Here is a 13890-nt window from a genome sequence, read left to right as displayed (position 1 = left end):
CGCACCCTGATATGAATTCAACAACTAGGAAATGTATTGAATGATTGAATTGATTGAATTCTTTATTAACAGTTTGCAAATGGTACAGTGGTACGATTCGATTATACAATGCCACTAAAAGGATATCACAAAAAGCCCTAAGGGCTTGTTTCCGTTGTGGCCCTGTGTATTCAATTCATCGAGACATTTAAAGACAAGACAATAGTATAGTCAAGAGAATGTGGAACTTCTTGATAATCTATCTAATCCCACACATGTAAAAAGCTATTTATGTTTCAGCATTGTTGTTGTGAAGCAGTTTTTTATTAATAGAAGTCTTTAAAAAGATTGCCGTTTCCATTTGTCAAAGGAGACAGATGGGTTGAGAGAGAAGTGCTTTTTGTTGTGACTACAAGTTAGCCTGGTAAACCATGTGTCTTCTGGAGACCACAGAAGACACACGATAATGTGAATTCACGTGACCGGGATGGTTTACCAGGCTAACTACAAGTAGGCGCGGACAAAGTCAAATCCATACATTGTAATGAGCTGTTGGAGGTGTCTACAGAAATACAGATTTTAGTTATAACTAGACCCTCCAGAAAAACTTGGGCTAAAATCCTTGATTATGCGATGAAATATGCTGTTTTTTTATGTGATTTTATGCGGTGAAATTGCGTGAAGTTGCAAAATATGCGGAAAGTTCCGAAATATGTGGAAATATGCCCCGCATATTTCGCATATTATGCGATGTGATGTATAATAACACATAAATGCACAGTTTTTGTAAGGAAAGAAATGTACAGGAACTAGCCCTGTGGCACACAATTCTTATAGATGAACTCTTAACTGTACTTACCTGCAGGTTGAGCCAAGAGCGGATGACTGCGCTGCAGCAGCAGGTTGAAGACCTCCAGAAGGCTCTACAGAGTCAGGCGGCCAAACCTGATGATGTGAGTTCAATAAAAGGCTCATTTATAACTTGTGTCGTTTGACAAAAAGTGAAGTATTTATTTAATGGGAAAAAAAATCAGTTTTTCATTTGAAAATGGTTGTGATTGTTGAGTGGATTGAAAAAGTTGGGCTATTAAGTCGAAATTAGCCTGAACGTTCACATGGCATACACTTGGTACTGTAAATACAGGGAGACTGTTTCCTGTCTCATTTTGTAGCATGCTACTATTGAGGTTGAATGACGTTACAGTTCACCAAATAATTACGTCCTTTACATTTTGTCAGATGCAATTTCCTAGATTTACTGTAGCCACATCACCCTGAAGGACGCTTGGAGCAATTTGCTTTTTATTATTGTCTCCCTGACACCTACTTTCTGTATCTATACTATTGCCATGCTATTGAGCAAATATGAACTGTGTAGAAGGATTCTAAATGTATTCCTTGTTGGTTTTCAGTCTAACCTGAAGAGGAAAATCGATGCTCACATGTAAGTATAAATCTACGGTAATGTCGGTGTTGAAAAATAATATGAATCTAAAAGCAGTCAAATTGTTTCCATCTCCAGTAGAGGGTGCTAAAGAGCATTATGGTTTGTGTTTCCCAGGGTTCAGCTGAATGAGGCTCAGGATGAGATCATGAAGAAGAAAGAGCTTCTAGAGGACCTTCAACCAGACAACACGCAGACATGTGAGCGAAAATAATCGCATAACATTTAATCGCTTCATCACTTTTGAAAAATAACCCTCATGCTAGCTTTACAAGTCCGTTTGGCACCATCACCAAACACCACTACCACAGTGACAGTCATAAACACACTCAGGACTTGTCTGTTGCAGTCATGGGTCTGTTGAATATTGTCTAATAAAAGTGATTCTCTCATCACAAAATGTTTTCACAAACTTTATCATAGAACACAAAATAGATATCACACTGGTGACATGATGCTATATTACATGATACTTTGGACATATATATATACTGTATGACACCCGTTTGTCTCACAGCCCTGAGAGTGGATGAGCTGATGGCTGCTCTAAAGAAGAAGGATGACGACATGAGGGCTATGGAGGAGAGATACAAAATGTACTTGGAGAAAGCTCGCAATGTGAGTTAACGCCTCAACTTTCGGCTTTCATGTTTCATCCATTCTGTTCTTGTGAATCTTAGATGATTGTGAATCCAGATACTGTGGCATTTATTGGTAACTTTAGTGAGCTTTTATTGTTTCTTTATTTTTGCACATTGTTTGGGGCTAAGGGCAATATAAAAAAAATCTTCCTTTTCCTCTACTTAGTTTTGCAATCATTCAGATGGAGAATTATTTTAGATATATTTGGCATTTCCCTCCTGTAGGTGATCAGGGCCTTGGACCCCAAGTTGAATCCAGCCACGGCTGAGATTCTTGCCTTGAAGAACCAGCTGGCAGACAGGGAAAAGCGGATCATCAGTCTAGAGGTAATTCCATTTACTTTTGAAGTGTACGTTTTGTATTAGTCTTTCTTTCATTCTTTTTCTTTTTCCTATATACTTTAGTAATAGTGAAAATAGCCTATCTACTATATAAGCTCAATGCGTCAAACTGAGCTTTTGTAGATGAGTTTTCTCTATTTTTGTATTATTACATTTATTTATTTTTAGCTTTTTACCCCATTTTCTCCCCAATTTAGTCGTTATGCCAATTGATTCCTCCCCTCACTGCTGTTGTAGCCTACTGACTCACCTGCCAGTGAGGAGCCCCCATCGGGAGGATGTCGAGCTTTTTCCCTACTCCTCCCGCCCACATTTGCTTGCTTACAGGTGCCACCCCAGGCCGTAGGAGTGCGTACAGTGATATCACCCTCCCCGCCCGGCTCCCCTCCCCCGGCCAATTGTGTTTGTTATAGACGCTCGACAAAGCCGGATGCACCACGGTGGATTCGAACCCACAACCTCTGTGGTGTAAATTATTTCTTTATGGAAAAAATGCCCATAATAGGAATGCCAGGGTTAATGTTGATGTGAACCACTTAAACCCTATGTACTTGGTTGACTGAGTTCCCACAGGGCTTTACACTATATCATCACTCTACACCAAATCTCTTTGCCGAAAATAGCAGATCTACAAGCTCACAATGGGTTGCAATGAATTGCGAGCTTGTAGATTCACTGAATGTTTGCCCCAGAATAGGGACACTAGGGTTGAAGTGAAAAACTGAGATCAACCAGGTGCTCCATGACGATAAAAAAAAAAGTTACAAACGTGGACTAATGGTGATTAATTGTTTACTTATGGTTACTTAATGGTTTACTTATGTATTACTTTATTATTAGATTACTATTTCTATGCATTTGATGTATTATCTTGTGTCCTTGCTTACTGTATGTCGCTCTGGATTAAGAGCGTCTGATAAATGCCTAAACTGTAAACTGTATTAATTGTGACGGATTGACTTCATCTGCATGTCTCACGTGTTTTGACACGATTTATGGACCTGTGTGTTTGTCAGTCTCATACTTGCCCTGATGAACACCAGCTCGGTCGAAACAACAGGATGGCTTTTAAACTTTGTAACGGACATTGACAACAAGTCCATTGATTTTACGTCCTCTCTGTTCCTTCTTGAGCGCTTGGATCTTTTCTTTCCTTTTTTTTCTCCCCCTTTATTCAGTCATGGTTAATTGGCCTTTTCCTCTCCTCTCTGGTCCTAGCGGGAATGTGAACAGGCTAAGCTGAGAGAGTATGAGGAGAAGCTGATCGTGACGGCTTGGAACAACAAGGTAAGATTTATCAAGTTATATTCTGAGCTTCACGAAACGCCACACTACGATAAAATCAAAAATATGTTTGTCAGCAGTGTTGATTTTGACAGCAAATTTTGATTTAGTTTTAGTCAGTCTTTTGAATAACATTTTTAGTTTGTCATATTTTAGTCACCTGAAATGTTTTAGTTTGTCTAGTTTTAGTCGACTAAATATCCTAAGATTATAGTCGACTAAATCTACAGTTGATTTAGTCGACTAAAATGTACTTCGGTGGTGCCGTAATGGCGTCGTAATTGCTGATTTTACACTTGGTTGCATGCTGAAAATATGTGATCTACAACTCCGCGACGCGTTGTGAGCTTGTAGATCTGCTATTTTCAGAGCGCAACACCCGAGCGCAACCAAACATAAAATTACTTGTCTTTTAGTTCTACTGGATCTCTTCTCCACTAGTCCCCATAGCTTAGTTTTTATTTAGTTTTTATTTAGTTTTCGTCAGTGAAAAAAAGCTAGTCGACCAACATTTTTCGTCATAGTTTTAGTCGACGAAATCAACACTGTTTGTCAGTAAGTAAAACAAAAAAAAACCACACTTTCTCCCTCCTTTTAGAGTCTGAACTTTCAGAAGCTGGCCATCGAATCTCGCCTGGGCGGCCGTGCCACCTCCCTGGTGCCCCCCGGCCAATCCTTCTTGTCTCAGCAGCGGCAGGTTACCAATGCCACACGCCGGCTTTCTATCAACGCACCAGCCGCTACCACCAAGTAGACTCCACACTCTCCTTCTCGCATCACAGAGTCCAGTATCTGCATAGAGAGGATCTTGAACCATCTAGGGATACACCGAAATATATCGGCCATTCAACCGGCATATGCTGAAATTCACCTAGTTGACTGCTATCAGCGTATTGGCAAATGATATTCATCAATGGCAGTGGCACAATTGGTGCATCCCCTATGTCCATCCACACTGGGGTCCTCTTGTCCCCCTCCACCCCACAAAAGAACACTTAAGTGACCTTAAGCACTCCTTTCCCTGGGGAAGGGCTCATAGATGAGCTGACCAATAAGCACTTACTTCTCAGACCCTGTCTGTGTACAATAGTTCAGTGGCTCTCAAACGTTTCGGGCTTCTGTATCCCCTTTACCTGACTATAACATTTTGCTTTGAAAATACTGACATCAAAAGTCCAGTTTATGTTCAAAAAATAAAATAGTATAACGGAACAATAAGTATTGCTTTCTATTCAGTAACAGTTGTGCTAGTCAAGTTTTTTTGTTTGGTTTAAAACGTATAGATGAAGTTTGTTAATGTTCTTTCATTAAACTTGGCAGTAAAATAAATTCTAACGTCATCTCATGTAGTACCTCAGCGTACCCCTAGGGGTACGCATACCCCATCTCGATTTTATAGTGGCTATAATCTTGCAATGCTCTTGATATAAGTTAACCAAGATAAGATAATAGATATCATTGCTGTCGGGCATAAACCTCTTATCTCCATATTCTATCTTTTTGTGTTTTTTCGTAAAATTAACGCTCTACTTCCTCATACTACAGCGTCACACAAAAAAAGCATCATAAGTAGAAGATCTGCAAGCCGTGTTTTGAGCTTGTATATCTGCTACTTTTGCTATTTTTTTATTTGAATCCTGAAAAGTAAGTTTTGGACATAATGAGGTTTCCACCAGACATAGATGATATATTATCTCACAAAAGCCCTCCGTTCAACGTATTAACTAAAGCCAGCCCTGACCACATTATCTGAATAATGAGCTAGATAAACAATGCATGTTTCCCGACCCCCCCCCCCCCCCACGATAATCTAGCTATCAGCAGGCTTAGAGCTGAATACTTTTATATGAACAATTAGCCTCAATCTTCTTATTTCTTGTTATGCTCTGTATACTTGATCAGGAATAACGGAATGGTACGTGCCGTTTACTGAATACTAATGCCAGTTACTTACATGTCACTTCTGATGATCGTTTGCTATGTCTGCTACCTCGCACTGTGCATCAAAGCGGGCGGTACAGTAACATTGTCATTCAGAAGACTAATGAAATATGAATTACCATAGAGATAGCTCCAGACCTTTTTTTTCTGGAGTTGGCTTTGAAGGCAATGGAAGTATTTGGTGCTGGACACCAAGGGTCCTTTTTCAGCAAAAAACAGAGCATAATGGTGCGTTCACACGGGCAGATTAAAAGATACATGCTACCATTCATTTTCAATGGAAACCAGCGACATGAAGATACAAAGATACATCTGACGTTTGTAGCTGTAGCTATAGCGACAAAGATGCAAAGCTACAAATTCAAGTTGAGCTGGGTTCAACTTCCAGATACAAAGCTACAACTGTAGCTCCGATGTCCGCAAGTTTGATGACGTCAGCGACCTCGTTGAGCAACACAGATGCAAAGCAACACAGCGACAAAGATGCAGTGTATTTTTGTATATTATCTTTTAATCTGCCCGTGTGAACGCACCATTACTAATTTTCTACGTAGAATGGAGCACGTCCATACTGCTGACCTGTGGCGATCCTGAAGAGGTCATACTAGCTGACCAAGCCACTTAGGTGCTGCAACAACAAATCTTTAATCAAAATGAGAAATCCAGGACAAGTGTGTTTAGCTTCTATCTTGTTAATTTTCTACTCTCCTAGACTGTGATTTGACATCTACAGGCAGCATGTGTTCTCTGAATGTCTTACTGAATGTACCTACGTAGATTAGTAGTGAGTAATTGGCAGGATGCTATGAGAATGGTAAGCTCTACTATAATTGCTATTTTAACACCAGCTTTTTATCTAAATATCACTATAAGGCTTACACACTGTACTTGCAAAGACAGATTTAAGAATGTCACTTATTTGATATTGAATATTGAGTGATAGACATGCTTTGTAATACTATGGGAGATTTGACTTTTCATGCTGTAGTGTCACATGTGTATTCATGGTGCTGAATTAAATCAATAGAGTATAACTGATGAAAACATTTATATTTGGAACTAAGAAAGCAGGATCTGGGTGAGTCTGTCCTCATAGAACTCCTCTAATGAGGCTGTGGCTATGTTTGAACACTTAACTGTAAGAGTCCATTTGGCTTCTATGGTTATACCTGCATTGTCCCTGCATGATCCAGTCAAGAGTATCTTGCAGGCCTTTGTATCTGGTGGATGAATAATGCAATATTATTTTAGTTTTGTAGGGATCCAAGAACGAATGTCTGAAACCCTACTGGTTGCGTATTTATCTTTCTTCTGCAGCAGTTGTACAAATTCCCATGACTTGGTAAACGGTGTAGATGTTCTCACCAATAAAGTTGTGTGGATTACTTGCACAACATATTTGGCTGTAAATGAATGGGCGCCTATCCGATCGTTATAAAACCTGTTGTCTTTAATATGGGTGTCGGAAACTGTCAAAGACCCTTCGCCAGCTTTCATCTTCTAACATTTTGATGTTGTAAAGTTGATGGTGGCCTGTTCAGCCTTATGGTGAGGCTTACGTTGGAGGTCAACAAGCCTAGTGCTGTTCGTCGATTGAGTTCGGAACCCGGCCGTGCGTGGCCCCGGGGTCATTAAATGGCTGCATCACTAAATGTGCAACAATTTGTTTTGACTTTTCGAATTTCGTGTTGAAACTGGTTTTCCATTGCAGTGAATAATCATTGTACACTGTAACTGATTTATTAGCAACACCATTTATGTAAAAAAGAAGAAAAAAAAGAAAGATCTTGAAAGATTAATAGAACTATGATCCAGTACAGCACTAACTGTGTATAAATGGATAAAAGTGAGAAATTAATTATACATTTTATGAAAATTATGGAGTTTGGGATTTCTTGTGAAAAATAAATAAATACATTGCTTTTTCAAACAAGTGTTATGATGGTTTTCAGTTCATTACTCTGAGCCGCCACTAGAGGATGGTGTTGTCTGCATTTATATAAATGGGTATGAGCTGTGTAACGGCTAAAGAGGACTGACAGAAATGTTATCTTGTATAATATAATAGTATAATGCAATTTATTTGCAATGGACGAAAATTTCAGGGGCAGACAGGATTTACTAGGTAGTAGACAACTGTATATAAATGTTCGCCATAAACATAAATATCACATCAACCGGATTCATTATTGGAATTGTGACAAATGTAATTGATATTAATAATTCATTGGTGAATAACATTTTACAATGCTGTGGTTGCAGCCCAAATATGGACTACCACACTGATGTCATTAATATGACGTCATACTGTATAATGAGTGACATCATAGACTGCTCACTTGTGTGACCATTTGTGATGTGTGTGACCATTTGTGGTGCCACCCATGACATGCGTCAGGGCAGCAACATTTCTAGTTATTATACTGTATATTTAATGTGCTCCATCTCCATATTTGGAGATGGACCTCTGTCATACTTTTCACTTAGAAGCTTCTTTAAAAGCTTAAAATGTTCTTCCTCGTGAAAAGCAGGGACTTTTTGAAATATCGTACTATTTTATGCTATGACGTCAGTCATGTATGGCACCAATTTGGGAGAGTTCAAGAATGGATATCAATTCTTTAGATCAAGCCCACACTGACCCTTTCTCCTCCTTCATACGTTTGCCTAGAAACTTTTAAATGTAAATATATTAAACTTTTTAAAACTTAGGTTTTATACCGGCAGTCAATAGAGAGGCAACTAGAGAGGTTCAAGTGCTCAGTGGCATGCCACATCTCCCCATGACCGATCTATGGCCTAAAAAAAAGAATAAAATTCCATTTAGTTTTAGTCATATTTTAGTCATCTGATATGTTTTAGTTTTTGTCTAGTTTTAGTCGACTAAATATCATAAGATTATAGTCTACTAAATCTACAGTTGATTTAGTCGAAAATGTATTTTGGCGGTGCCTTGATGGTGTCGTAATGGCTGATTTTACACTTGGTTGCATGCTGAAAATAGCCGATCTACTATTTTCAAAGCGCAACACCCACGCGCAACCAAACATAAAATGACTTGTTTTAGTTCTACTGGACCTCTTCTCCACTAGTCCCTGTCTAACATTTTAGTCTAGTTTTTATTTGTTGACGAAATTGTCAATATATTTAGTCTTAGTTTTAGTCATCATAGGTTAGTTATTATTTAGTTTTTATTTAGTTTTCGTCAGTGAAACAAGACCAGGAGACCTGATTCTGCCAGACCCAGAATAAATTCCTTTTTCTAGCGAGACACATGATGACATTAATAACCTATAAATAGGATTATGCACTTAAAAAAAAATCAATTTTTGCCAGACCCAAGGGGTCGGGCTTACATGAGGCTTTGTACCTGTTTCGTCCATACATGGGCATGGTCACTTTGTCCTCCGGCCCCAGCCAAAAAAAAGTCTGTCACTTTGTCCTCCGGCCCCAGCCAAAAAAAAATCTGTCCCCCAAAAAAGTCTGTCCATACATGGGCATAGAAGGGACACACGTCGTGCGAAGCCCGGCCATTCAGATTTCAACCACTAGGGCATGGTCACTTTGTCCCCCGGCCCCAGCCAAAAAAGTCTGGTCCCCTTTCGTCACAAACTATTCATGACATCATTATTATGTCACAAGTATGTAATTAAGTGTATAAAGTGGTTTGTAGGTGTGTTACATACTAGGACTTCATTCTGGGTCTGGCAGAACCAGGTCTCCTGGTCTTGTTTTTTTAAGTGAGCTCCATCATGGGGGACGAAACTTGAACCCTCTTTTATGCCCATGTATGGACGAAATAGGGACAAAGCCTCATGTAGGCCGACCCCTTGGGTCTGGCAAAAAGGTAGTCGACGAACATTTTTCTTCATAGTTTTAGTCGACGAAATCAACACTGGCCACTCCAGCCATGAGCCATGTTGACCTCCATATTTGGGCAAGACTGATGTCGTCTTTGCAACGTATGAGGCAGCTAAATATATAAGGCAGCTATGCTTAACACATTCCTGAAGATCAACATAAGGACCGTGCAGCAAGTTACTAGTGTAGTGTGTCGACTTTATTATTATGTTGGTCTTTCATTGGTCCCGCACCTGGGCACTGAAGTGAATGAGCATTCACCAACCATCTCTCTCTTGCGCTTAGAAGTTACTCACGCCATGGCCATCCTTCACCACTGCATTGACATGATGGTTAATCTAGTCAACAGTTCAAAAACAGAATTGGAGACTGATAAGAAAACATTATCCAATGAGCTGAAGATAAATGCTCACTTTGGAAGCCCGGATTTTGAGGAAGGTACAAACGGCCTCATCGATGAGGATGATGAGGTTTTTGATGCAGTTGAACCTGCCCTTGACAGACAAGACAAAACGGAACAGTGTCGGACTGAACCTACTCTTGACAGACAAGACAAAGAACAGTGTCAGACTGAACCTACTCTTGACAGACAAGACAAAGAACAGTGTCAGACTGAACCTGCCCTTGACAGACAAGACAAAGAACAGTGTCAGACTGAACCTGCTCTTGACAGACAAGACAAAACGGAACAGTGTCAGACTGAACCTGCTCTTGACAGACAAGACAAAGAACAGTGTCAGACTGAACCTACTCTTGACAGACAAGACAAAACGGAACAGTGTCAGACTGAGCAGGCAGGGATACAGAGGACCAGTCCAGTTCCCTCTGATGGCACGTGCTCAACCACATTCACACCCAGTGTCTTTCACGAAACCCATAGTCAGTCCTCCCCTGGCCTGATAGTCTCTGCACCTCCTCAGGATTTCCACAGATTCAATGCAGAGGTGGAGGAGATGGTGCAGAATCACATGACCTACTCCATGCAGGACGTAGACGGAGATGCCAACTGGCATTTGCTGTTGGAAGAGGGCGACATGAAGGTGTACAGGAGAAAGGTGGAGGAGAATGGGGTTATAAGGGACCCACTGAAGGCCACCCACTCAGTGAAGGGAGTCACTGGCCATGAGGTTTGCCACTACTTTTGGAACACAGATTACCGTTATGACTGGGAGACCACTATTGACAACCTCAATGTCATTGAAGAATTATCAGACGATGCAGTTATTGTCCATCAAATGCACAAGAGGGTTTGGCCTGCGGCTCAGAGGGATATACTATTCCTGTCTGCCCTGAGAAAGGTCCCGGCCTGCAATGAGAATGGCACAGATACGTGGCTAGTCTGCAATTTTTCTGTGGACCACGACAAGGCCCCACCGACCACCAAGTGTGTCCGTGCCAAAATCAACATCGCTATGATCTGTCAGACCCTGGTCAGTCCACCAGAGGGAGACGATGCTATAAGCAGAGAGAATTTGCGGTGTAAAATCACCTATGTTGCCAATGTCCATCCAGGAGGCTGGGTTCCTGCCTCTATCTGCAGGGCATTGTCTAAGAGAGAGTACCCCAAGTTCCTCAGGCGCTTCACGTCCTATGTCCAGGAGAAGACTGCTGGGAAGCCAATCCTATTCTGAGGATTAAGAGCGCTGTCCTGATTAGTGGTTAGTGGTGCAGTGGGAGTCTTGAAAAGCTAACTGAGGGCCCTGGAGCAGTCACAAAGACCACATGTTTTCACACAGCATTTGATTTATTGCTTGCTGCTGGAATGTAAGGGAATGTAAGGATTTCCATTGACATTTCCAACTTTCCTATGTCCATTTTCCTTTGCCATTTAACACACAGATAGGTGTGATAGGAGTGATATCCTACGCAGACCCAAAACAGCAGATCATTTCCCAGTCTGTATTAGCAGTTTTATTTTGTTTATTGAAGCATTTGTACAGATAAATGAACATACCTGTTATTCCAATGCATCTTTCTCTGTTGCTTGTCCAGTGAGGGCTGTTTGCTCACCCTTTACCTGTGCCCATCTCATTACTATCACCTAGCTGTGCCCCTATATATAAATATATACAACCTGTGCATTAATGCCCACCTCAATTGTTCAGCAATTATTCAAAATAACCAAAATAATATGCCAACAACAAACACATGGCTACTACTCACAGCCCCAAATGGTCCTAAGTGTAACGAAACAATTACAAATAAAACATAAAAAGCTATATTCAAACTATTTCCTTTTTTTCGTTTTTTTTTTTACATTTTCAAAGTAAAAGCTGTTGGCATTTAATCTTTAGTGATTCTTCAATCTTTTTTCTCCTTTAACAGAGGTTCCGTTACACGGGATCTGGTCTTTACCACCAGTCCTCACTGAAACTAGGTCTAGGTAGCAGACATGTCTTTATTATTGGTCTTTCGACCAAGTCGAACTGTTCGCACAAGACCTTGTGCATCTGGTTTGGTCTCCATTATTCTCTTGATTAACCAGTATCTTTGTGGTGCAGTGGAATCAACCACCACAACAATGTCACCTGGAGCAAAACTTATCCTCACTTTTGACCATCGTTTATGTATTCTTCTGTCCATTGTTTCCAAGAGTTCTGCCATTTATTGCACTTGTTTCCATCTGCATTTGATATACAAATATTTTACAGAGTTACTAGTGTTAGCTTGCTTTTCAACAGAAGGTGGTGTGAGGGCTTCCAGGTCCATTGGATAATCAGAAATCTTAATAATAATTAAAATGGCTTCAGAGACTTTCTCATATCTCTTTTTAAACCTTATTTACCGTTACTAGGATCTTTTAAAATGCTGCTCACAGCAGCCTAAATCTCTCATTGTTCTCATTGTTTCTCAGGAGATTGGATTGTTCCAAAGAGGAAGATTCCTCTTTGGAACAATCCAATCTCCTGAGGAACAATGAGAACGCTTGCAAGTTGCAACCCTTTCACATCCTCTGCTTTGATTAATGTCCAGGCAAAATGCTTTGTCCATGCATGCATTGGCAATCTTCTTTTAGCAGTGTTTGAACTGTTTGGTTGCTACTATATATGTCTATGAAATTAATTCAAGGACCCCAACAGAAACAAGTCCGCAAGGACTTTTTTGGTCGGACCTTTTAGACAAAAGTATTATAAATGTAACTGTGTTGTTTTACATTCTTTTGCCTAATAAAAAATTAAATCAATCAATCAAGCAGATTTTTGCTCTTCGATAGCCCTGAGTTGGAGGCAAGTGTTGGCAGCTGCAGACAGGTGCCCTCTTATTTATGTATTGCTCTAAAAAGTGTCAACAGTCATTGTAATCAGTCTTTTTCTTCCACTCCTGTCAAATGCTCTGATTAGAAACTTCATATTGCAAAGTTAAAGTAAAATAGTGTTTTGTTGAACCAGAAGAGCTGTGATGTCATTTTGCCTCTGAATTAGGTTACAAATCATACTGTACTAATGTACAATTTTGAGGTATTTTTACTTCAGTATTTACAAATTTTGATACTTTTACCTCTACCCCACTACATCTCAGAGGAAAATATTCTACTTTTACTCTTTATATCTTTAGTTACTACTAGTTACTTTGTAGATTTGGATTATTATTACAAAACACACTAACCACTTCAGCTGTATATATATTTCGGCCATTTGAAAATAGCCGATGCGATGCATTGTGAGCTTATAGATCTGCTATTTTAATTTTATATATATTTTGAACTAGTGAAATGGGACGTACTGCACACTTTTACTTATACTTTTGGTACTTTAAGTATATTTTGATGCCGATACTTTTGTACTTTCAGTCAAGTACATTTAGTATATCTACATTGCAGTATCAATACGTTTAACATGTGAGTACTTCTTCCATCACTGGTCGTGTCATGAGCTCTGATGGTCCATGAGTTGTTTGCTTTGGTCTGACAACCTGTTGCTGGAATGAATGCTCTGTTGCCATCAACACATTATCCTTTCATTTCTTTGCATGTGGATTTAACGTTACGTGGCTAATGTTTTCTTTTGAGCAGTTCCCTTTCTCAAATAAGAGTCTGGACAAACGGAGTCAGGGTGCTGGTATTGTGCATGTTGGCTCACTGGAAACACTCTGCTACACCAGTGGGTTCCTTGGGGGGGTTCCAAATGGCCCCTTACGGTGTGTAACTCTGAGAGTGTACTAATAATGTTGCTGCTACAGTGACATTGGAGACACATTTTTGAGACTGACCTTTAAGACACCTCTGGAGAACAGACCTCGGGCCTAGTAGCCGTCCCAGGCATGCTTCCACCTGTACAATACTCAAATGAGAGAGTCAACTGTCACTCTCTGACTGATGATACAAGGCAGCACTAATGTCTATGGTAGTGAATTACTAACAAATAATGCATGATGCGCTTTGGTTGATTTTAATTAGCA

The 13890-nt window shown here is 40.0% G+C and overlaps 2 protein-coding genes across 2 annotated transcripts in view; both read left to right on the top strand.

The window, feature by feature from the left end:
- The window catches only part of hook1 (hook microtubule-tethering protein 1), a 30264-nt gene extending 22724 nt beyond the window's left edge, over nt 1-7540 (top strand). Inside the window, exons 16-22 of the mRNA XM_080429816.1 lie at nt 845-932; nt 1392-1423; nt 1541-1623; nt 1941-2041; nt 2290-2391; nt 3625-3693; nt 4289-7540. Coding sequence (XP_080285942.1) covers nt 845-932; nt 1392-1423; nt 1541-1623; nt 1941-2041; nt 2290-2391; nt 3625-3693; nt 4289-4444 — 631 coding nt within the window. The 3' untranslated portion in view covers nt 4445-7540. The remainder of the gene's footprint in view (nt 1-844; nt 933-1391; nt 1424-1540; nt 1624-1940; nt 2042-2289; nt 2392-3624; nt 3694-4288) is intronic.
- Nucleotides 7541-9791: 2251 nt separating this feature from the next.
- LOC308087014 (ceramide transfer protein-like) lies at nt 9792-11123 on the top strand (the record flags this gene model as incomplete). Its single annotated transcript, XM_080430654.1, has 1 exon — nt 9792-11123. One exon carries the CDS (start codon nt 9792-9794, stop codon nt 11121-11123), a length of 1332 nt encoding a protein of 443 aa, XP_080286780.1.
- Nucleotides 11124-13890: the final 2767 nt, after the last annotated feature.

The sequence above is a fragment of the Gymnoscopelus braueri genome, assembly GCF_963280865.1.
Source record: "Gymnoscopelus braueri genome assembly, chromosome: 6".
NCBI lineage: Eukaryota > Metazoa > Chordata > Actinopteri > Myctophiformes > Myctophidae > Gymnoscopelus > Gymnoscopelus braueri.
Note: the sequence above shows the minus strand (reverse complement) of the source record. Positions and strands in the feature narration are given on the sequence as shown.